General features: G+C 32.9%; 1 protein-coding gene across 1 annotated transcript in view; it reads left to right on the top strand.

Moving 5' to 3' along the window:
• Positions 1-19,289, top strand: part of LOC130893215 (uncharacterized) — a 64,103-nt gene extending 44,814 nt beyond the window's left edge. The window contains exon 2 of the mRNA XM_057799141.1: positions 12,501-19,289. Coding sequence (XP_057655124.1) covers positions 12,501-12,613 — 113 coding nt within the window. The 3' untranslated portion in view covers positions 12,614-19,289. The remainder of the gene's footprint in view (positions 1-12,500) is intronic.
• Positions 19,290-23,958: the final 4,669 nt, after the last annotated feature.

Here is a 23,958-nt window from a genome sequence, read left to right as displayed (position 1 = left end):
AACAAAATAACGAATGAAAACAATAGATTGAAAAGAGGCACCAGGCTCCAAAGAAGGCAAAGACCGCTCTATCTGTAGGCAAGGTTATGGCGTCGGTTTATTGGGGTGCGCGTTTTGAAAAATGAAAAATTATCAACGGCGAGTATTATGCGAACTTATAACAACGTTTTGAGCGAAAAAGTCAAACAGAAACGGCTGCATTTGGCTAAGAAGAAAGTGTTGTTTCAACAAGACAATGCACCAGCTCACAAATCCGTTATTACAATGGCCAAAATGAATGAATTGAAGTTTGATTTGCTACCTCATACCAGATTTAGCCCTCTCGGATTATTTTCTGTTCCCACACTAGAAAAAATGGTCGGTGGTCAAAAATTTTCCAACAATGAAGAAGTGATGTTCGGTAGTTAATGGCTCGGAGACAAAAGGAGATTACGTTGAATGATAAATACATTTTTTCCAAAATTTTGGTGTTTTCTGTGTTGGACCAGGTACTTCCGGTACCTTCCTCGTGAATATAACTAGATAGAGGAAATTCCATATCAAATTTCAATTATCTACTTTCATTATTAATTCCCCGAGATGAACTCGACAGGTTTCGAACGTGTTTGTTGTCAGAATGAACGCTGTGGTATTTCTTTTAGCTTTTACGAGCTATATATACGTCTTCCGTTTTAAAACAACCATATCAAACAAAAAGTCATCCGTCGTACACGTTAGATGTATAAAATTACGAGCATAGTATCGAATCCGAAAGGTCGAAGACATCATATAGTAAATATTTACTAAACTTAAGTGTATCGTTAAAACAATCGATATTTTCATTAATAAATTAAATAAACTAATGGAATATATTATTATTCCATTATAATTAATTCGATATACGATTATTTTGGTTTATTGGGGATAGGAGTATCGATATAATTTAAGGTAAAAATTATATTTTCTAATATTAAAAACGATATTAAATGTAAATATTATATTTTACGTAAAAACGTATACAACCGGCAACATTGGTTTTAGTCTTTTATGTTGTACGGCGTAGGAGGGGTTGGAGGAGTAGAGAAATGGCGCGCAAACAACTAAAATACGATGCGAGTAAGATAAGCCCCCCGAGTTAGGTTCATCGTCACTGTCACACACACACACACATATAATAATTGTTTACAATTTTGTTTTTGACTCGTTTTTTGCGAATGTGACGTATCACGACGTGTTGGCGTATCGGAAAACGAGTTTGTTTAATATAAATGATAATTGCGGTGGTATTAAATGTTTGTAATACGATGTGTAATAAAAATATACTGCGATTGAATTTTTGTACAAGAAATTACTATGAAGGCCGTTTTTTTTTCAACCTCCGATGGACTATAAATAAAAGACAAGTTCATATAAAACAATAAGGTTACTTTTCGACATAATCACCGAAGACATTGAGACATTTGTCATAATCTGTGGACAAGCTTTACAATACTCTCTTCAAAAAAAGTTGCCGCCAATTTAGCCTAACCCTTCAGTGATAATAGGGTCCAAAAGAGACCTTGAAACTCCTGGAAATTTCGTAGACAAAGCAGTAATGATGAATCTGCGGTTTTCTTTAACCATTCTATCACCTCGTTGAACCAGGTCATTTGAAACCACAGATTTGCGTTCATGGCCCCCTTCATCATGCAGATCATCCTAAACTAACCATCTTTCGACACCATTCACGCACAACACCATCGCACGACTCTGTAGAAAACTAATCACACTTAGCGTGAGCATCAATAATGGAGGACACGTTTACGTAGCTGTAGCACAACGCCGACTGACCCTCGGTATTATAACTAGTAAGTCTCGTAGGTTCATGTGTTGAGACAAGCAGTGGAATGTTCAAACTTTTGAGGCTTCTACTATAGTCAAACGATATGCTAAGACAAATGTATCAACGACTTTTCTATTTATTATAACGACGTGCTATAACTTGCTTTTGAGTCAGTAGTTTTGGAAAATGAAATAACTACTTATATATAGACGTTTTTAGATTAGTTATGAGCGTTACCTTCCAAAAATTCTATCAGCTCTTAGACAAGGACAATACTTTTAAAGTAAATCCAAATTTTATTGATTATCGCCTCGTTATAGTCGAAATTAGTGAAGTGGATACACTTGTGCGAATGTTTTGCTAAATGTTTCTCTAGTTTTGGCAGTTTCACAATCTTGTATCCGAGAAATCCGGCGTCCTTTCTTGAAAACTGTATTTCACAGTTTTGAACTTGCATTGTTGATCAGAAGTCGTCTAATACGATCAGATGACGCTTAAATGCTTATTTCGTTTTTGGTTTTCTACAGCTCTGTCTCCATTTTCTAGTCTCCCGTAACGACAAAACTACCATTTCCACAAGAAACAACCAACGCGGCAGGAAATAAAATAATTTCGTTAGTACAACTAATTAGCCAAAACGGAGTTTGCTGGGTCGTAAAATTAGGAGTAGTACTATTTGAAGCATGAGTATTTACATAGGGGATAGAAGATGTATTTACATGGGGGGTAGACCCTGAAGTTTACTCAAAGTGGGGTTATGTAGAAGTTCCAAAATGCAGCAAGGAATAGTGATGTTTAGAACAACTAAGAAATCTATGTAAATGTTGCGTCGATCAACCGCAGACAGTTTCAAAAATCTACTTCATTTCCATTTGAATGTTTTTATATAAAAAGGAAGCTTAAGAGGGTAGTAAACCCTATTACATTCGAGTAGTTCGAAAACGTGCCCTGATTCCACAAACTTGCACTTCTCCGAAAAAAAGGAGCCCCATAAATTGACGTTCTAGGTGTCTGCAGGTGAACTTGATGTTATGAGGCACGTCTGCCTGTCGAGTAGGTCCTGCAAATATTGCTCTAGGTGAGAATATGTTGGACAGCTCGGAATAGCATATGCCGTAGTCTAGTTAAAGCGAAGCCGGTTCAAAGACCTTTCTTCTATGCTCTTAGCTGTCCAAGTTTCGACTATAGCGTCAAAATTTTCTATAGAATAGAATGGATTAGTCTTTGAGAAACATACCAAGTCAGTCGATAAGTGAGGACGACAAACCGTATAGTCGAATTTTATTCAGAAGACTGGCACAGTAGACCTGGTTAAAAGCCTTCGATAAGTCCAGTGCAATTGCTTGGGATTTCCCATATTTCTCTATAGTTTTAATCCATACGTTGGTGAAATAAGCCAGGATATGATGATATGATCTTTGTTCACGAAAGCCGTAATGATGTTGGTAGTTTTTTCCGGTTACGGCAGACAGATGTGTATCGTATATTATAATGAAAAATTGTGCAAAAATAATTCAAAAAATTAATTACATATACTGTGTATAAAAAGAATTGTTTTATTTGCATTAATTAGCTTTTGGTATAAACTGAAAAAGGCAAAAAGCGCCAATCGCCGGAAAGATCGTTTCTTTAGAAAACATAAAGAATGTTAAGCAAATTTCTGGCTAGCTCACCGTGAGAAAGCGAAAATTTCAAATGCCCCGAAGCGTCCGTAATTGAGCCCGAGACACGTGTTTCGTTATTACTACTTTTATTCATGAGCTATGAAAAGAGTGAAGGGGCAGTTTTTAACTTGCGGCATGACCTTAACTTGTTCTCTACACGGTACCTCAACAAAAGATTAAAAAAAGAACCCTCAGCTTTCTATATAGTTGAATCTATTCTACTGAGAGATGATGGACATTTTTCGTCACTTGCTGACAGTTATAGTTTGCGGAAAAAGGGTGAGGAGAAGAATAAGATTGGCGGTGGGTTTTGCAGAAGTAGAAAAGAAAAAAAAACGATTAATTGATGTATTGTTGATTCGTTACCGGTTTTATGCAGTTAGAAATTCAAAGAGGTCAGTTTAACGGATAGACACTAGTAAAAATCGTGTCAAGTTGATAGTAAGGGTTTCATTTATTAATGACTTATGTTGAAGGGTGCATTTCATATAAAAAAATTGAAATTTTTAACAACTGAGGTTATCAAATGGTAACTAGTATTGAACGACATCGAATCATTGATATTATTGTATCAGTTTAACATATAATAAATAATAAACGTATAAAGAATAACCTTAGTTTACGAGGAGTGCAATTTACCGGTCGACTCTCCGAACATCATCATCATTAAGGTACTAGGAGGACTTAGGAACTCCTTTCACTTATAGGAACTGTCCATATACAATCAGTTCTTTGCCACTGCTATTACAAGCCCCAGCAACATTGTTTATATCAGTATAGACATAACTCCAAGCTTCCAAGCTGTCTTAACGACGACTAGCAGACATAAATCCCATTCCAAACCGTCTAAACGTACCTTAATCCGAAAATAAATTCGAATCAAAAGAAAAAAACCTTCCTGCTTTCTCCTTGGTCTGTCAGACCATCAATTTTCCCAAAATCCATGAGAAAAATACCAAATTTCCTCATTTTAGCTATCACCAACGACCTAGCAAGATTTCCCTCATAACTACATTGCCTTTCCCTATCGTCCTCTGGTAAAACCCATCGGTATTAAAAGTTTTCTGTTGGCTCCATGTAACCTAGTGAATTCGTTCATCAACCAATAGGCCTACATTACGTATTAATGCATTCATAGAGGTTCTTTCACGACCATCTCAGAACAAGCACTGAAGAGGAAAAAAATCCTATTCAAATTCGATCAAATCTTACTTTAAACAATCCTAACCTTGAAAAAACACCAACCCGACTAGTTTTCGAGAAAATATGTCGAAAATTCAACATATTCTGCTATCCCTCAATGAATGTTTACCATTACTTCTGACCATTTTATCCTGTCTATGGTGTAATGAATTTATTCTCGTTAGGTTCTTATCCATGTCTTAATTGTTAATATTGTGGAGCTACTACATCTTTTTCCTTCTTCCCTCTATCAAGAGTTGAAGCAAATAGTATCTTTCCTTTGGAGGTCATTCATGTTATCTGTTATCAGGACTGTGTCATCGGCATATCGTATATTGTTGATCCATGTGCCGTTTACTTTGATGTCTAATTGTTGTCCTTCAAGGGCTCCTTAAAAGATGTTTTCCTAATAAAAGGTTACACAGCATTGTTAAGAATTTTCTGGGCATTTGAAAGTTCATTATCAACTCTAACTACAGCTGATTGGTTCCGATACAGCGTACATCTTTCTATGTCAAGTCTCCTCAGTATTTGAACGAATTGCGCTCTGTCAAAAACAGTACTTGAGTTGCAATTAGTGCCCCTCTAGTACCTAGATCTCTTCTAAATCCGAATTAGGACTAACCAATAACTCTTTCGCTTTTTATGTAAATTCTGTAGTGGATAATTTTCAGAAAAATGTTAAGAGTATGACTCATCAAACTAATTAAGTTACTGTGTTGTACATTTGGTTTAAAAGCCTCCGAAGCCTCTTGATACCTTCCTTGTCTAATAGTTTGAGCAGTGCAACAGGCGCTAGATCTGGCCCAACCGTTTTCTTATCTTCTGAGCTATTTTTTGCCCTAGTATTCTCTTCTGTTGTAAATGACAGCCCAGGCAAATCATCTTCAAGGTTATTTTCTAATTAAAATCTTTCATCTGCAAATAGGTAGCGAATATTTTGTTTCCATGTAGGTTTTCTCTGTTCGTTGTCTTGTGCCATGTATGTCAGAGAAGATCTGTTTTCTATTTATTCTAAATGTTATATTCATCGTCGTTCCTTATCTTCGCAATGTTTCTTCAACTATTTATTCGTATATCGTCCAATTTTGTTCTTTTCTTTGTATCCTGTCTCTTTCATTTTTGATACTTTCGTTTTTAATTCCGTCATCATCATCTGTCCTTGATTCTGTTTTTTGTTATTTCATATTAAAACTTAACACCGATAGTTAATCCCTCGATTGGGCTAATTAATGTTATTGCAGCCCTCATCGACACGATGTTTTACCGATACTAAATGACATTATCATTTGACGGAACACGTCTACCATTAAAAAAATGATACTGGTACAAATTACATACGATTTTCACGCTTCGGTTCTTGTTGTTATATAATCGACGTACGGTTTAGTTTACTTACATTAGATAACTGTTACATGATAATATCATTAAATTATTAGATCAACGGTACATAATTCATAAAAGGAACAAGCATTGTGTGTAGGTACTCACTATTTTTTTTTTTTTCAATGAATGTTAATATAGTTTTTTTTCTCATTCATTTGAAAACCTTGAGAAGCCATTAAACATTAATCGTGGAATAATTATTTGCGACCTTATAAAATAGAATGAGGATTGTACTAATTTTTTAATTATAAATAATTGTGCCTTGATGTTTCCCCCACAATTCTAATAGAAAGTGATATCGGCCCAAATATTCCAAGAAGCAACATATTGAAGAAAAATTAAAACTTAGAAGTGTCGATGACGAGTTTTTGTCCGCTGAAGGTGTGGAAATCATTATCGACGACAAATCATATTAAGTGTATTTCGAAAGACCAAAACTTCAACTTCAGCTTAAAAGTGTTGGTATGATTAGCGACATTTTCTCGTTGTCGTTCTTCAGCATACATTTGTCCTGCTGGAGAATCTGCAATCGCCAAAATATATGAAAAGGAGTGTGTTAGACCTAGATTAAAGCATGTTCATAAAGAAAAAGCATCCTGAAGGAAATTTTGTGTCTTTGTATCATGCAAATGAAGTTGTGGGAGGTTTTACAAAGTTGAATGACTGAGACTAATTGAACGCTTTTGGTGAAATTTGAAAGTAAACAAGGAAAACTAACCGACCAAGTCCTGTTCAATCCTGTACGTTTGGCCCTCTTCCTGGATCTTCCTGAGAAGCTTAACTCCAGCACTCGTACCACCTCTTTGGTGGTCTGTCTACAGGTCTGCGTGTGTTCGGTCTCTGAGTTTTAGCCCACTTTGCCCATCTGTCTTCTGGCATTCTTTCTACGCGATCCCTCCAGAATCCTGACCCACTTCACCACATCCTGTACGCCCAATTCTTCTCTTATATGTCTTCACTCCTTATTCGGTCCCTAAGGGTCACTCCCTTGATGATTCGTAATATTTTCATCTCTGTGGTACTCATTATTCTATTTATTGTTTATGTCTCGGCTCTGGTTTCTGAGGCATATGTGAGAATAGGTCTCACACACGTTTTATAGATTCAGAGACTGAAAAACTACATTCTGACAATAGACAAATGCAGAGATTGTGTTTTTGAAATGAAAATATGGGATCAAAATTAATGGAGTACTTTTTATAGAAAAGTCTAAATCCAATTAACCGATCAGTCATAAGTTATGACCTAGAATCAAATCAAAATTCAAGTTAGTACCATCGTCGTTCCATCCAAAAAAAGTCAAGTCAAATCAAGCATCAAAACAAAGTTGATTTGCTTTTCTGATGTAGAATTTATTCTAGTCAATCAGACCTTTTATTTTGAAGTGTTAAAAACATTGACGCAATGACAATGTTCGTCAAAAAACCTGATTGGTAGACATGGAAAAGATTGTTTCCCCACACACAAGGACAAGGATAAATATTTCCTACAGTCGAAGCATCATTAGGGCTAATACATTAGTTATAATAGAAAGTATTTTGAAACGATAAAGTTAAATATTTTCGCGTCCTTTCTCGTATTGTTAGAAGACCCTCTTTCTCTAATTATATGTGACGTTAAAAATTTAATTCCCATGTCAACTTGTTCTTCAATAATTTATTATTTGTGACCTACTTCATATCCGGGTAGGGTGAACACACTTCACAATAACACATCTCCGACTGTTTTTTTTTGCGTTTATAAACAGAGCCGTTCGATATTGATTTATCAGAAGGACAACAAATTCGCAAATAATTTTTTTTTCTTAGAACGTATGAGACCAGAATATACGTTTACAAAGATTTTCAGAAATTTCTTGTACATATCGATATCAAAATAAGGCCCTTTTACGTTTTTTTCTTCTCATATAGCATGAAGAATATTTCATCAATCTTAATAGGTTGTGTAGAAATAGTAAGAGAGCTAAAAAATAGCCGTGGTTGAGGGTCATTAGTTGCAGGGCCGGATTAAGATTTATAAGGCCCGGGGCTAAAATAATGACGGGGCCCCCTTAAGGAATTCGGAAACCCGGAAAAATTCACAAAATAATATCAATACGTTAGATTTGTGGTATCAACACATCAAAAAATACAGAATGATTTCCAAATGGTGGGGCCCGGGACTATAGCCCCCCCCAAGCCCCTAGCTTAATCCGGCACTGACTAGTTGTTTTGAAAATACTTAGTTATTTATCGCAATTGGAATGGGATTTTTGCACTTATAAAATTATCAAAAACTATACACTATGCGTTCCTTTGACATCTTTAGAATATCGGCTTCCTTTTACGACTATCCGAAATTATTTTGAGTTCTCTTTGGTGCGTTCACAGGGCTCATTTCGCCTCATTCAAACTAAGCAAACCTCTTCTCAATGATAGATTTTTACTGGAACAAGTCTGATTAATGTTTATTAATCTAAATTTGATTTCAGTGGTATTTTTTAACAAAATCGATTTTTTCAAATTTGGGTGAATTTGATACTAGTAGCGCCATCTATGTGTCAGTTTACGAACTTTTCAGCATACCAAAAATTAAATTATATCAATTTCATTTAGTTTTATCGTACTGTTTGCAAGTTTTCTATAAAAAGGTTTTTTTTTTCGTAAAAGACAGTCTCAAAGGGAAAATGACAGTTTATTTTTGTGAAAAAGTTTCTAAAATGAGTTTTTCAATAAATCATATAATATAAAAAAGGTTTTGATTATGATATTTTCAAGAAAGTTTTAAAAAAATGATAGATGGCGCTAGCTACGTCGTTTACCTGAGTCCAGAGCACTTAGTCTCTTCTAATTAAATTTAGTAACCTTCTGATTCAAATATCAACATTATCATTTTCCTGTCAAAAGAACATCCAGAATCGTGATTGATCTAAGTACGAAATTGTAGCAAAATATTTGGGAATCATCATCGATATAACTCATATTGAACAAAAAAGGAAACAACAAAATTGTCGAAGCATGTTTTTCATTCCGATTGAGGTACCACTAAACCATGTGATTTGAACGCATCATTCGCTTCTTCAGATGTAGAAAAACGTTGACCTCGCAATTTATTTTTGATCTACGCGAATTGGATGCCAAACAAGGACTGTACGACCGATGGCCCATCACTTCGATGTTTTAACTGTCCAAAAACGTTTTTATTTGAACTGATGTGTGAGATCTAGCATTGTCGTGGTGTACTATTTATAATTGACCGTTCTACCTTCACCAAATTTATCTTATAGCGAAATGCGACCACGATTTAATTTGGAAAACCAGCGAAACACGGTAGCTCGAGATGGTGCTTCATCACCAAAAGTCGAGGCGAGTGGATCAGCTCACTGCTGTGGGTTTAATCCACCTCGAAAGTCATAGAAAATTATCGCACGAAAATAATTTGACATATTCACATCAGTGTTGCTGTAGCTCAAAACTTAAGTAGCAATCCCCGCAGGTTAATAGAACGAAACTTCTCTCTATCTGTACACAACAAGCTTATACTTTATGGTATTCAACTATGGGGCTATGCTAATTCTAAGCAGTTTACAAAGCATTTGAGAACAAGGTACTAAGAACGTTTTGGTTGCTCCTTGGTTCAATTCAAATACAGTAGAATCCATAAGGACCTGAATTTGATTAATTTGGTTACAGTAGTCAAATCTAATACGAAAATCATTGTACCCTGTTAAGGTGAAGCAGGAATAGGAAAAAGGAAGACTTGAGAGGATTAAACCTTTCGAGTTGTTGAAGTGAAGCAGATTAATGTTCGTTGGTTAGTAAACAAAATGTATTAGAAATCTAAGGATGTCGTTTAATTACAGTTTCTGATTGATGCTAAGATCAGATTGTAGTGACAACACAATTCCGTGTTATCGAAAAGATGTACATAGAAATCGAGACCAAAACTCAACTGCATTCATCTCCCAGTTGTCAGTTACCGAAGGAGAAAAGCTGGTTGAACTTTTATTACAATTAGGTTAGGACGTTTTGAATATTCTCACCAAGTCACGCCATTGCTTATCGCAGACTATCTTGCAGGAATATTTCGAAGAAATTGTGTACATACGGCTTCGGCCAATAGAAATGCATTTATATTTGCGATTCGATGTTTTCATTGGTAAACAGTGGAGATGATGAGTCCACGTGGACTGACGGTTTGTTAGAAGTTTACCGAATTTCATACGGGGAGTAAACATTATTTTCCATTTCTTAATTTGGTATGAGTGTCGTGCGTATTTATGAAATATTGAATAATCCTGACCATAACTGTCTTCTGCAATTGATGTTGGAAGAACTATACGTTTAGTGGTAAACTAGAGGGGAAAGAACTTTTGAATAGCAGTTTACTTATTAATCGTTCTTTAGAAATTGTTTAGTTCAAGTTAGAATAACAAAGGTGGAATACTTATTATTTATTTAACAATTGTTATTGTTTTGCGGTTATAAACCAAAATATTAGAACGACCGCAAAGCGGGTAACTGTAATGAATTTTTCAACGTAAACGCCTATGAATATAAATTACGAACGGCGAACCGAAGGGCCATTGACTTTCCAACCATCAACTCCCAATAGTAAACAAAGAGAATTTTATATATATTTACGAGTATGTACACATACACGCACATGTGTTCCTTCCCAATATATTATTTCGATTTTAATTCTTTGTACGCCCGCTTGATCGTGTTGTTTTACTACAACCGCAAACGGTGATCGTACGATTTATTCATTATCATAGAGATATTTGATACCACTGGGACTTAGTGCCTCGTTAACAAAAAACACGTGATTATTAACATATTTTTTTGTCGGAGTTTCATTTAGAATTGTAAGAAAAAAGTATTGAAACATATTTCTATAAATTTAATTATTAAAAATCTCAATTTAGAAATAGCTTTGCTAGAAATTTCCTTGTCTTATAAGAAGAACGAGAGTCGCTTTTTTTCAATCTCCGATCGATCCGTACAGACGCGAGCAGAAGAAAGCAGGTATGCGACTGCGAAGCTGTCGCACTATACGCTCCGCCATTGTTGACGTTCAGGCGTCAGTCGGCGTTGTGCTACAGCCACGTAAACATGTCCGCCATTATTGATGGTCACGCCAAGTGTGATTCGTTTTCTACAGGCTGCAGGCAGTAGTTATGCTGAAATCCATCGGGGAATGAGTCGTGTGTATGAGGAAAACTTCATGAGTGATGGTTCAACGAGTTGACAGGATGGTTAAATAAAACCGTAGATTCACCATTACTGCTTTGTCTACGGAATTTCCAGAAGTTTCAAGGTCTGTTCATTGGCGGCAATTTTCTTTGAAGAGGGCGTTGAAAAGTTTTTTCACACATATGACAAATGTTTCGATTTCTTCGGTGATTATGTCAAAAAGTAATCGTAAGTGTACCAATTTTTTTGGTAATAAAATAATTGTTTTATATGAACTTGTCTTTTATTTATACCCTAACGGAGTTTGAAGAAAAAAGACACTCGTAGTTTTATGAGATAGAAATATATCCAACGCATTTTAAGAATTAAAGAAACTTTATGCGAAAGCAGATTGCTTGGAGCCTTATTAAATGTTTTTCTTATTCGTTGAAACAGTTTTTAACAGTAATTTCCCTCTACTCTGTTCTGATTGATTCGCCTTGAGATCGAAGTGTCGCGAGGAGGAACGGTAAAAGAGAAGATTTGATATAAATGACTAGTAGAGAGAGATGGAGGGTGGTAAATCGATACTCTTTCTCTCTCTTCCAATAGTACGATTCTACTTAGTTGCCGCTCTCTCTCTCTATCTTCAATATCAGCTCTTTGGCTGAGACAGACAAAGACTCCTCTGGAAAACTATAACCAGAGTAGATCTAGATCTAGAATCTAAGTAAGAACAATCTACGAATACTAACAGGAGTTATATCGGGGCACTGTCGCCTCAACAAACACCTGAAGACGTTAGATCAGCTATTTCGTTTCCTTTCACTCTGGTGCTTCCCGTAATCCATTGTAGAGCAATTTTATTTTCCTTGCCTAGCTCGTTTAATTTTTCTAGGCAATCCTCATAGACAACACTACTCGACTTTAAAAAAATCGTATGCTATATATGTTTAAATTGTTATCCTAATACATATACCCTGCGGAATATTCATACTTGTGACTTTAGCGATTGAATTTGAATGTTTTCACGCACTGTGCTGATTAATTTCTTGTTTAGTTTGTTAGAAGTTAGCAGATTTTAATGTTTTATAAACCTCGTAGTATTTCCTGATGTATATTCTTACTTTTGTTTCGTTAGAAATATAATATAAATTAATAATTAATTCTAAATACTTAAAAATAGTTAGTACTTATAATTTGAGGTTATGTTAATATATTTATTAATAGCGTACGAAAAAAAACTCCTTCGTTGTCTTTATTAACTTTTTTTTTTGTTAATATTTATATATTTTGAAAATGTTTTTGTTTCAGATTTTATGTCAGTTAAGAAACGTTCGACGTCTGATTTTACGAAAAAGATGGACTGGATCCCCGCCATGGAAAGACCAACGAAACTACCCAGATTATCAGAATTGAGTAGTTAAAAAGACATTCCCTATAAAAGTGTGTCTTTTGTCCCTCCTCCTACGAACCCTCTTCCACTTTTGTTACAAATTTCGATCTCGAAGAAAATTTATTAATTATAATGTAAAGTACAACTTAAGTTTTGTTTCAAGAAATTTAATTAATTATAAGTTTTTTTTTGTGTACAGTTTAAGTACTATATTTTGTTTGTCTTTTTATAGACTATATTTATTTTTAAACTAGAGTTTTTTTCTTTCTTTTGATCTCTAAAATCTTTCATTTTGTTGCCGATTTTTTTTTCAAAGGAAATGCCTAACTAATCACGAATTTATGCAATATTCAATTAAATAAAATACCAAAATTATTGCCAATAGTCATTCTCATATATTTTTATGTCATCAAAAGTCCATGAATCAAATATTTAAAAATATTATTGTCCCCTCTATTAACTCAATAAGAAATAGGGAAGTTATTTTTATATAAATTGATATACTACAAAAATCACTTTTGACAATATCTAAAAAAAGTCATTGAAAACGATAAAAAAAGCTTAAATTAAAAATTTGAAGGTTGAAATTTTTTATAACTAATTTTTCTAACAAAAAAGATAAATTATGTTAAAAATTTTTTTAGCTTAACTGCAGGGAAAATTGAAAATTTATAAAAATATTTTTTTATTTTGAATCGTACCTACAGAGTAATCTCAGATATATTTTTTTTATTAATCTATTTAAATGCTATAAATATTTCTCTTGATGTGATTAAGTCTGAGAGTACATTTAAAAAATCCACTTTATGATTGTTTAAGAATTTATTACATTTATAGATTTGTTTTTTTTTTCAAATTTCGATCAAAAAACAAATTATTTTTGGATGTACCTAATAAAAACAAAAATATTTGAAATTTTTAGAAATTGTTGTTTGTTTTAAGTCAAAAATACAAAGACCAATAATTTAATAAAAATGTCTCCAATCTACATTTTTCCAAATTTTCGAAAAAAGCGTACAAAGTCTTTGAAAAAAATCAAAATATTTAATATAGTGTAAAAAATAAATTTCTAACAAAAAAATTATAGATTTAATTATATTTTCTCACATTTTGACCTAAAAACAAATAATTTTTCTATATATGATTAAAAATTGAAACATTTTAAAAATAATATTTTCTAATTTTGCATAAACTTATAACTATTTATATAAATGATAAGAAATTTTCAAATTTACATAAAAAACGTTTTTAATTATTAAAATTAAAAAAAATATTTATATTTTCCAATTTTTTATAAATTTTCTAATATTCCACGTGGATAAACTATTTATTTCCATTGTTCACCTATTTCACTCATATTGAAAGTTATTTAATAAATTTTTATCTCTAAATTTTTTGTTAAAACATTTTAATTTTTTATTTTCGAGATATTTGAAAATTCTTACTTGATGCCAAATTGCACTTTCTTCTTTTGAATAATAATTTTATTAATCCAGCTCGTGACTTATTGAATTTTTAAACAAAATTTGGATCAATAAATTATAGATACAATTATTATTTTATAAGAGAATGTTGTTTGTGCAAAATATCGTAGGCTTGCCCATATGAAATGCAAATTAACACATTTCGGAATCAGTTTTGAAAAATTATCTATTTTGCATAAATTCTTGTTTATAGGCTTATATGTATTCAAAAAAAGGCAACTTCATTATCGTCAAAATATCACTTGGGAATTAGATTATCGAAATATAATTATTTTTAAATAGTTTTTGATTAATTAAAAAAAAATCAATTTTTGAAAAGAGCAATTAAAAAGTTATATATTTATCTATAAATCTACATCACATGTATAAATTTCTATAAAAAAAATTCCCCAATTCGCCCCCTTCCGAAATTCCCCTAAAAAATTATAGAATAAATTTTTAATATATTTTCGATTTTATTTAAATAACCATATATTTCATTATTTTCAATAGAATTTTATGACATAATTTTTTTTCAAAATTTTATTTTTGTAAACTGAAAATATCATCTAAAATCTTTTTATTAATATATTTATTATATGTTATATTCAATACAAAAAATTTTGTTCTCAATTTATTTTGATATAAAAAAATCCAGACTAATTTTTATTAGAAAAACATTTTTCAGTATAAGTTGAAGAAGTAAATTTGAGGGATATTTTTCGAAATCAACTCTGGGCAAGGGGGCCTAAAATTAATAAAAAGTATTTTTTACGATAAAAGTTTTAAAAAACTTCAAATCATAGTTATAGATTATTTAACTTCACACAAAAATAGTTCTTTGAGGTTTTTTGATATGCACAAAATTGGGGTGGCTGTAGCTGAAGGGATGATAATATTTTAGCTGATTCAAAATCAAATGTATTTAGAAAATTATTAATTCTAACCTAAAAGAACTTATTTTGAATAGTTTATAACAAAAAAATTAATTTTTAACCACTTTGTCACCGGGAGAATTAATTTTTAATTTATATTAAATCTTGAATTGAAAATTATTTTTTTTTAATTTTAATTCGGTTATAAACAGTTCAAAAGTTCTGGTCACTCTATGTTTGTAAATATCAGTGATAAAAACAAACTTCAAAGGACCATTTTTGTGTAAAATTAAAAGATATACAATTTTGATTACAAGTTTTTTCTTCTAACTTATACCGTTTTTCCGAAATTAAAGAAAAACATTAATTAATTTATTTTATCCCTACCAGAGAAAAAATTCTACCCATATATTGTCCTGTCACTTCAAAATTCACATTCTAGATTCCATTTTTTTACTAATGTTTATATCTGGCAAAAAGAGGGGGCTGAACAAATTTTTTTATAAAAAAAATCTTTCGTAACTGATAATTTTTCATTCTTGAATTTTGTAACTCTCTGTATACGTGTTGCTGTTGATAAAATATTTATAGCGATGACGTAGCTTTTGAAATAAATTTCGAAAAATATAAGATGCAAAAAATATATAAACTTATTCCTCTTTTATATTTCCATTTAGTTACCTTCTAATTTAGTATTTAATTATTTAAGATAAATATAAAATGTTTGTGACAAGTAACCGACTAAAGTGCAATGTCATTCTGTAAATAAAAGAAATGTCGGCAACTTGTACAACTTTCCTTGTTTTTTTTTCAAGTGGTATTTTGATTATTTATATGTATTTGCTACCATACTGAAAATATTTGTTTTTATTTAAAAATCTGTTATAAAAGTCCGCTTTCTATTGAAATGATTAAATATCATTCCGTAGTAAGTTTAGTTATCTTCTTTTCATTTTTGTATTAATTTTTCTCAGTGTATTCATATACGAGGGTCAATCCGTTTCCTGGCCCTGTTCATTATCAACCGTTATGCAACCACTCTTGGACAAAGACCTCTCCTAATGCCAACAGTGTTGGCCTGCGACATTCTCCATTAAGCCATCGTTTCTGAGGTCTTCTTACTTTTCTTCTGGTCTCTTTTCGTTGCCATGTTGTGCTCTTTTGGGTCCATCTTTCTTTTCCTTGTTTTCCAACATACCCACCGCCATCTGAACTGCTGGTCCATTTAAATAAAAAATCGGCACAGATATTTTTAATTTTTAATATAGTCGCCATTTTCCCAAATTTGTTTCCCGTTTTCCAAAATTGTATCCAGAATTTCCAAAATTTTGAATGTGGTTACCAATCCAGTTGTCAAATTATTTCTTTCAATTCAACAGTAGAAAAAAACTGAGTTATATCTGGCAGTACCATCTCTAAATATATTTCTATGGAACGGACGCAAGCTTTAACTATTCCAATCATAAAAATGGCCTCTTAAATGTGTAATATTTCATCCAAATACTGATCTATCTCCGGTAGTACCATTCTATGAATTTGTTTCCATGAAATGAAACCTTAGTCCAATTAAATGTTCTCAAATTGGGCGAAACTTCAACTATTTCAAACATATCATTGACCACTGAATGTGTAATATTTTGTCTATCACTTGTAGTACCTTCTCTAAATATATTTCCATGAAATGGACGCACCATAAACAATCCAAATATTAAATTGGCCTCTCAAAGGTTCTCGAATTTCGAAAATTCTGAACGAAATCACCAGTCCAAATGTCAAATTATTCCATATATAAAATTGTCCACATAAATGTGGAATTGTTTGTTCAAAAGATGGGCTATCTCTGGCAGTACCTTCTCTAAATATTTTTCCATTAAATGGGTGCACCATAACCCATCCAAAGATAAAATCGGCCACTACAGTATGGAACGATTTGTCCAAATGTCGAGTTATATCTGGTAGTACCTTCTTAAATATTTTTCCATTGAATGAACCCAATTATTCCAAATATGAAACATGAATCTCGAAAGCTCTGAATAGTGTCACCAATTATTTGCCTTAATTCTTCAGCAGCAAACAATTTCTCCATGAGCCTAGCTACCTTTGGCAGTACCTTCTCTAAATATGTTTACATTAAATAGACGCACCACAACCATTCCAAACATAATAATTTGTCCAAAAGCTGAGCTATTTCTGGCAGTACTTTCTCTAAATATGTTTCTATTGAATGAACCCAAAAATGGTGTCACCAGATGAGGTGTCAAATTATTTGCCTCAATTTTTCAGCAGGAAACAATTTCTCCATTAGCCTAGCTACCTTTGACAGTACCTTTTCTAAACATGTTTCTTTGAAATGGATGAAGTCCAGTTTCCTAAACATTTGCTCCAAAAACTGAGCTACTTCTAGCAGTACTTTCTCCAAATAGGTTTCTTTGATATACGATATATATAATTTTTTTAAATTTCTTCCAGTTTGGTTCTAGTTATTTTTCAGTACTTTATAAACAACATTATCTAACAAAATTTTCATGAAATTCGAATAAAACAACCTCCAATTCTAAATATTCTAAGATTTTTATTTTATTTCCCGAAGACGCCACGATACTTTCCATAAAATCTTTCAAGAGGCTTCCAATCTGCAAATATTTGCTTATAAATATTTTTGAAAGTTTATTTCACACATTTGTTTTAATATCTGCATTATTTACAAAATTTGCTCAGGGTAAAATTATAATAAAAATTCTCTACCTATGAACATATTAGTTAATATACCTGACTGAAAGCAATAACAATAAGGCGCCATAGGATGGTTCTCTCTAAAATGAATGTGTCGTTTTTGGGTGATAATAAAATCATAAATAAGTTTTAATTTTTGGAATTTAATTATGTTTACAAAGATTAACCTTATTTTTATTGCTTAAACTCAGGTATACTTAGATTTGAATATATGACATTCTATAACAGATTTTTAATATTGGACCAATATGTGATTCGAATCATGGTCTTTAAAAGTTTTTTTTTCTTTTTTTTTTTTAACTTAGGCAGTGGAAGTTGGAAGATTTTTGTATTTATATAAGGTAATTGTAATTGGTGTGTCCGTAAGTATAACAACACTCAAGTCGTGTGACTAACTAAAAAAAACACATTTTTTGCCAAAAATCGAATTTATTTATCCATGTAATTTCCTTCAAGAGCAATACAATCATTCCAACGCTTCTCCAACTTCTCGATTTCGTGCTGTGGGGCCAGATCTGGTCTATACGGTGGATGAGTAAGCAATTCGTTCAATTTAAGTTTTTTCTTCGACTCTATGTAGTATTCGCGATTGATCATCTTTCTCTTTTGGGGATAGTCGATGATGATTACTGAAGCCATAACCTCCTCAGCTGACTGTTGTGCCTTTGGACGCTTCGGACGTGGTTCATCGGCTGCAGTCCTCTCAGATAATGATCGTTTTGTTTCCGGAGTAAAGTGATGGGTCCATGTTTCATCCATTGTCACATAGCTTCACTTAAATGTCTGTCACTTTTTTCTGACTAATCGAAATGTCATGAAATTTGACACATAGTCTTTTGAAAGTTGGTGATCCTTAAATGTCATTCGATTTAGACAGTGGCAGCGCCATCTGTATGTTAGTAACACGACTTATTGAGTGATGTTATGAATAATTGTTAGTTGTAATTTGAATATCGATTATACGAAATTTGAATTACGACTAATCGTTGAAAAGAAAATGGGAGATTTTCTTACAAGATTTTTAAAATCATGTTTTGGTCTGGTTATACTGTCGACTACAGTATTTTATAATTATTTTTTAATTGATTAATGTATAACGGCCCAAAGAAAAATTTAGTACAAAGTAAAATCAGAAAAATGCAGAATTACTTTTTGGCAGCTTTGCCAGCTTGTTTGTCGATGTTACACATTTTTTGTTTTAGGAAGGAACAGGGCTTACGTTTGATATAATTTTTAGTCAACAAAAACCGAGTTAGGGAAAACAAATTTGAAATTATAATCTTCTTATTGTTGGATAACTTCCATCTCGGTTGGTTTATTTTAGATTTTGGACAAACTTCATGTTGCAGAGTTGCAAATTTCTGCGATCGTTCAATTCTGCTATATATTACATTGAGAAATTTTGAGATATCAAATACATAATATATTTTTTGACATCTGTGATGTTTAGAATATGATCTCAAAATATAATTTTTATATATTAATATATATGCATTCTAAAAGTTGTATTGGAAAAATAAGAATTTTCTAATACAAATGTTTATTGTGTCAAATAATATAGATTTAATTCGTGTATATTGTTGTAAAAAAATAACATATATAAGCACTAAAAATATAGCTTTGTTTTGTTAGTGTATTTATGTGTTTTATTTACTACGCACACCCCCTCACAATTCATTGGAAATAGATCTGTCATCTATCATAGATTCAAAATTTTCTTGTTGAGTATTTTTACAGTTTTCGTTATTCGTATCGTCTAAGATTTGTTCATTGCCATAATAGTTTTCTATATTATCAAAAAGCGCCTGGAGCTATCTTTGGACCATAATGGAGCAAATGGAAACGCCAAAACGCCTGTTTCAACTTGTGTACAACCTCTATCAGATAAACAGTTGGAATCGACGGGGTTTACTCGGGGACCTTCAGAACTGCCGCAGGAGTTAGACAGGGCTGCAGTCTTTCAACTACATTATTTAACTTTTATAGCGGATACGTCATAAGAGAGGTTCTAGATAAGTGGAAAGACGGAATATCAATTGATGGAAAGAGGATCAACAACCTGCACTACGCCGAAGACACAATGATCATAGCGTCAACCATACCAGCAATAACAACATAAATAGTTGACAGACAAACATCAGAAATTGCAGGCTACGAAATGGTAAACAATTTTAACTATCTTGGTTCCTAAATTACCAACACTAGGAAAGACGCCGTCGTCGATTAATCATAGAAGACAAACGCCCAAGAGGCAGATCTCCAACTAAATGGGTTGACCAAACAAAACCCTTAATATGAGACTGCATCATGCCGGAAAGATTGCACAGGATAGGCAAGCATGGAAATAACTGCTGAATCAAATATATATGATTTCACTTCATCCTTTGGAGGATAATATAAAGAGGAGGATAGTAAAAATAGGGGTTATTTTCTTGTGTAGGACGTAGGCTAAGAACACGTGGACATCGCTACGTAAAGTTGTGTTATTATATAAAAAAATTAGGAATCATCTAGACAAATTGCCCATTCAATGTCAAAGGAAGAAACTTACGAAAATATGCACTTAAACTACAAGACCAATCTCAATTGTCGCGCAGTAAGGCCCACTACAAATTAAACTCAGGCCATGCACCTCCTACACGCAACACTCGTGTGTACTTGTAAAACACAGTTTTAAACGGATTGGCGCTTATTAAACCCATTCCAAGGACAGTTCAGACCCACGTGGGTCCAGTTGTACTAGCAATCCAGTTACGTGGGTCTGTTTACTGTCTGTGTTTTTACTTTGTTTTTTATACAACATTTTTATCTTGTATTTTTTGTTGTTCAAGACTTTTGTACAATGGAGAAATTGATTGAATTGATTAGAGCTTGTCTGAGCGTGTCCAAAAACATGGGCTTGGGCTGGGTTTCGGTCTTACATTGGCTGTACATGGACTGGGTTCAATTTGCGATGAGCCTAAGGCAAATTTAGCGAGAAAGATCCAAATGTCAACTAGGACCTCAAAAATTAGGTATACTCCTTTTGTATACTGAAGAATACAAAAAGTTAACAAAGATTTTGAGGGATTTAAATAACTAGGGCAATTATTTGCCTAGTTAAGTGAAGCCGTGGGTAATTTTATTGGGCTACAAATTAAGAGGTTGCTATTCGACATAAATTTTATAAAAAAACTTAGCATGCAAGAACTGAAAGCTTGGAAGTCATTCGTAAGTGTCGTGGAGGAGGTTATTGGATGCAAACTTTGAATAGCTACTTAATGAATTTGGTATAAATCGATTGCCAATCGAATATCATTAAAATTAATTTTCTATATTTCTCTACATCATTTTTTTTTATGAGAATTTGTGAGCTTGAGGTGGACTAGCTAGCACTTTAATGAACAAATATAGTGCCTCTTCAGGACTCCTAAAGAAAATTCTGAGAAGATAAGGAATTTGGTAAAGAACAATGATTTGCTGTAATACAAATAAGTAGAATTTTCTCAAAACCAATCTTCAACACCTAAAGTCCTAATTGTCATGTAAAATAAATTGTATTATTATCACACAACAACATTATTTTGAAAACTTTCGAGTGAAACTAATTCTCGTGTTGTTTATTTTCAAAGTTGTAAATAAACTTAGTATTATAAATTAAGTTCATGTAGACGTTAATGACGACAAGTACATTATATATTTGATGATTAAAAAAACTTTGAGCGTTTGTGTTGCGAGTACATCCGCTTGACATAAATTTTCAATGAACAGATAAATAACGTTGGCCAACTTTTCTGATGACTGGAGCCTGAGAATTATGATGTAGATAAACATCCGCATTGAAAAAAAAATGACCTACCTTACTTATATTACTAGATTTACGGTTTTCTTGATATTACGTAATATATATAAATAATGGTTCGAAAATTAGTATGTAATCCTAAACACGCGTAAATATATATGTAACTACCCATATGGGTATGTCATCTACCATATAGCAGCTGATCTACTCAACCTAGCACCCCAGGGTGGATGTTCCTAATTCATGCGACAAGTTTCATTAAAGATGATAAATACTGACCAAAAAGAAGGATCATTTAGTACTTTTTTGAAAGCAAAACTTCTCCACAAACAACATTTAGATAAGTGTGTGATCACAATTGAAGTACTATACTATAAATGGAATAATGAATAGTGAAACTCAATTCGTACACTATTCTTGTAATTAAAACTACCTAATCTGCATTAATATCTATTATCTCGTCTCCTATATTCACCTGATCTAGCTCCCTTCGATTAATTTTTGTTCCAAAATGATTTGAAGCGATTTCTAACAAATGAAGAAATGTATATTGTGCTACGTCTACGTCTGCGTTAGCAGAATTCATGAGAATAGAACTATAACAATCATCAAGTGATAATTGTGATATATGATCACAAAATGTGGCGATCACGCCATGTGTCCTCGAATTTAAAAATACATATTAGAGGTACAAATTTCTTCGCATAGCTTCCTCAATAAAACAGTAATCTTTCGACCCCAGGAATTCCAATATATCTTCTTTTTGGAGGTCCTCATTGTTTCATACTTACACCAAACCAGGCGAGGCGAGAAGCGAAGCTACGCTGCTCTTAGAGATTTGGCTCGCGGTTTGAGGATTATCCGAATTATTTTTCCTTTATTATCAATTTACGTAACCTGCTCAAAATGGTTCAAGTTCAAAGTTCAAGACTCGATATTACTTGTTATAATTATTTACTAGCTTCATTACAATAAATTTGAAGTGGCTACAGATGTTTCATCATATTAATAATAAGATTATTAGCAGTTTTTTCTTCCGAATAATTAACACTTTTCCATAATCCATATTCTGTACCTTTCACGGGCTACCATTGTATTTCCATATTTTTATTGTCGAAAATAAAAATGCAATTGGACATAAATATATGCAGAAGTGCAAAGGGATCTGAAACGGTCAGGTGTTGCGTGTCCTTCAGGGTCATTATGGTCTCCAGTATCACGTTGCAGTAAAAACAATGGATCATAAAAATATCTCGACTGTTACCAACGACATTCGAAAATATTGCGTTTAGTTATGAATACCTTCTGGTCAAACAGGCATATTAATTTATATGTTGAACGGATCAAGGCCAGACGTGACTTTAAATATGAAACATTTGAAAAATTGTCTAGAGTCTAGAAGTAAAAACAAAACTATACCAAAAATAAATATGAAAAAAGCTCTGTACGAATTCTGAAATTCAATAAAAACGTACAAGAAGAATAATCAAACTAACAATTTCTTTAAAATTTCAAAAGTACTAATCAGAAAGATTATTGAGTTCTAATTCACATAAAATGAAGGAAATAAATAAAAAGGAATAGAAGCAATTCAACAAATACCAAATGGAAAGTAACTGCGATAATAAAGTTCCCGAAGACTTGCAAAAACACAACAGAATTGAGCTTTGTACCAATACAATCCAAAGTTTGTGAAAAATTGGAACCTACATTGGTGAACAAAAACATTATTTTTCATTACAAACTCGAGGAATAGCACAATGGAACAATCAACTAGGTAAGCGATGACCTACAAAACAAGCTATTAAATCTTGTAGTCCTACTTGCTTAAAAGATTCTTTCTAGTAAAATATCACTCAGAATAAACTGATATATAACAAATTGAGTCCAAAGTACTCCAATGAAGCGTATTGGGACTGTTACTGTACCTGTCTTTCATCTCAGAAACGACAAAGCAAACTATAGTGTCCACCTTCGTAGGTACAAGGGCACTTATAAGACAAGAAAGATCCATTAGAATCCGAACCTCCATGTAGGGTCACGATCGACCGAGTACTTTCCAAGAAAAACTAGATACAAATAGACGAAGCGGCCGATGCGAGTGTTCTAATGAAATCGAAGGAACCCGAAGGAAGATTAAATGCATATAGAGCCGAAGTGCCGACATCTTCAATGACACACTCTTGCAAACTGAGTAGCTTTTTCCCTGACATATCAGAGCTCACGAGGAAATAGAGCCGAGGGTCACAAGAAGCTGTCCAAAGCATGATTATGCGAAGAAGCTATCGCAGTACCATATCAATCTAGAAGAGTGGAGGACAGGTAACCACTTGAAAAACTTCAAGGTTGGTAGAAGATATCAATACAAACAAGGTGAGGTTTGGTTAGGTTGGGTTAGGTTCCTTGGATTTTCTAGTTGCGTATCGATCACGTTTTTACACTCTCAAACCCCTTTTAAAGATAACTTCGAGATACAGGTCCAGAATCCCCTTTTCCGGATTACAAAACTAATCCAGGGGACTGG

The sequence above is a fragment of the Diorhabda carinulata genome, chromosome 4 (assembly GCF_026250575.1).
Source record: "Diorhabda carinulata isolate Delta chromosome 4, icDioCari1.1, whole genome shotgun sequence".
In the NCBI taxonomy this organism is placed as follows: domain Eukaryota; kingdom Metazoa; phylum Arthropoda; class Insecta; order Coleoptera; family Chrysomelidae; genus Diorhabda; species Diorhabda carinulata.
This window is presented reverse-complemented; position numbering and strand designations above follow the sequence as displayed.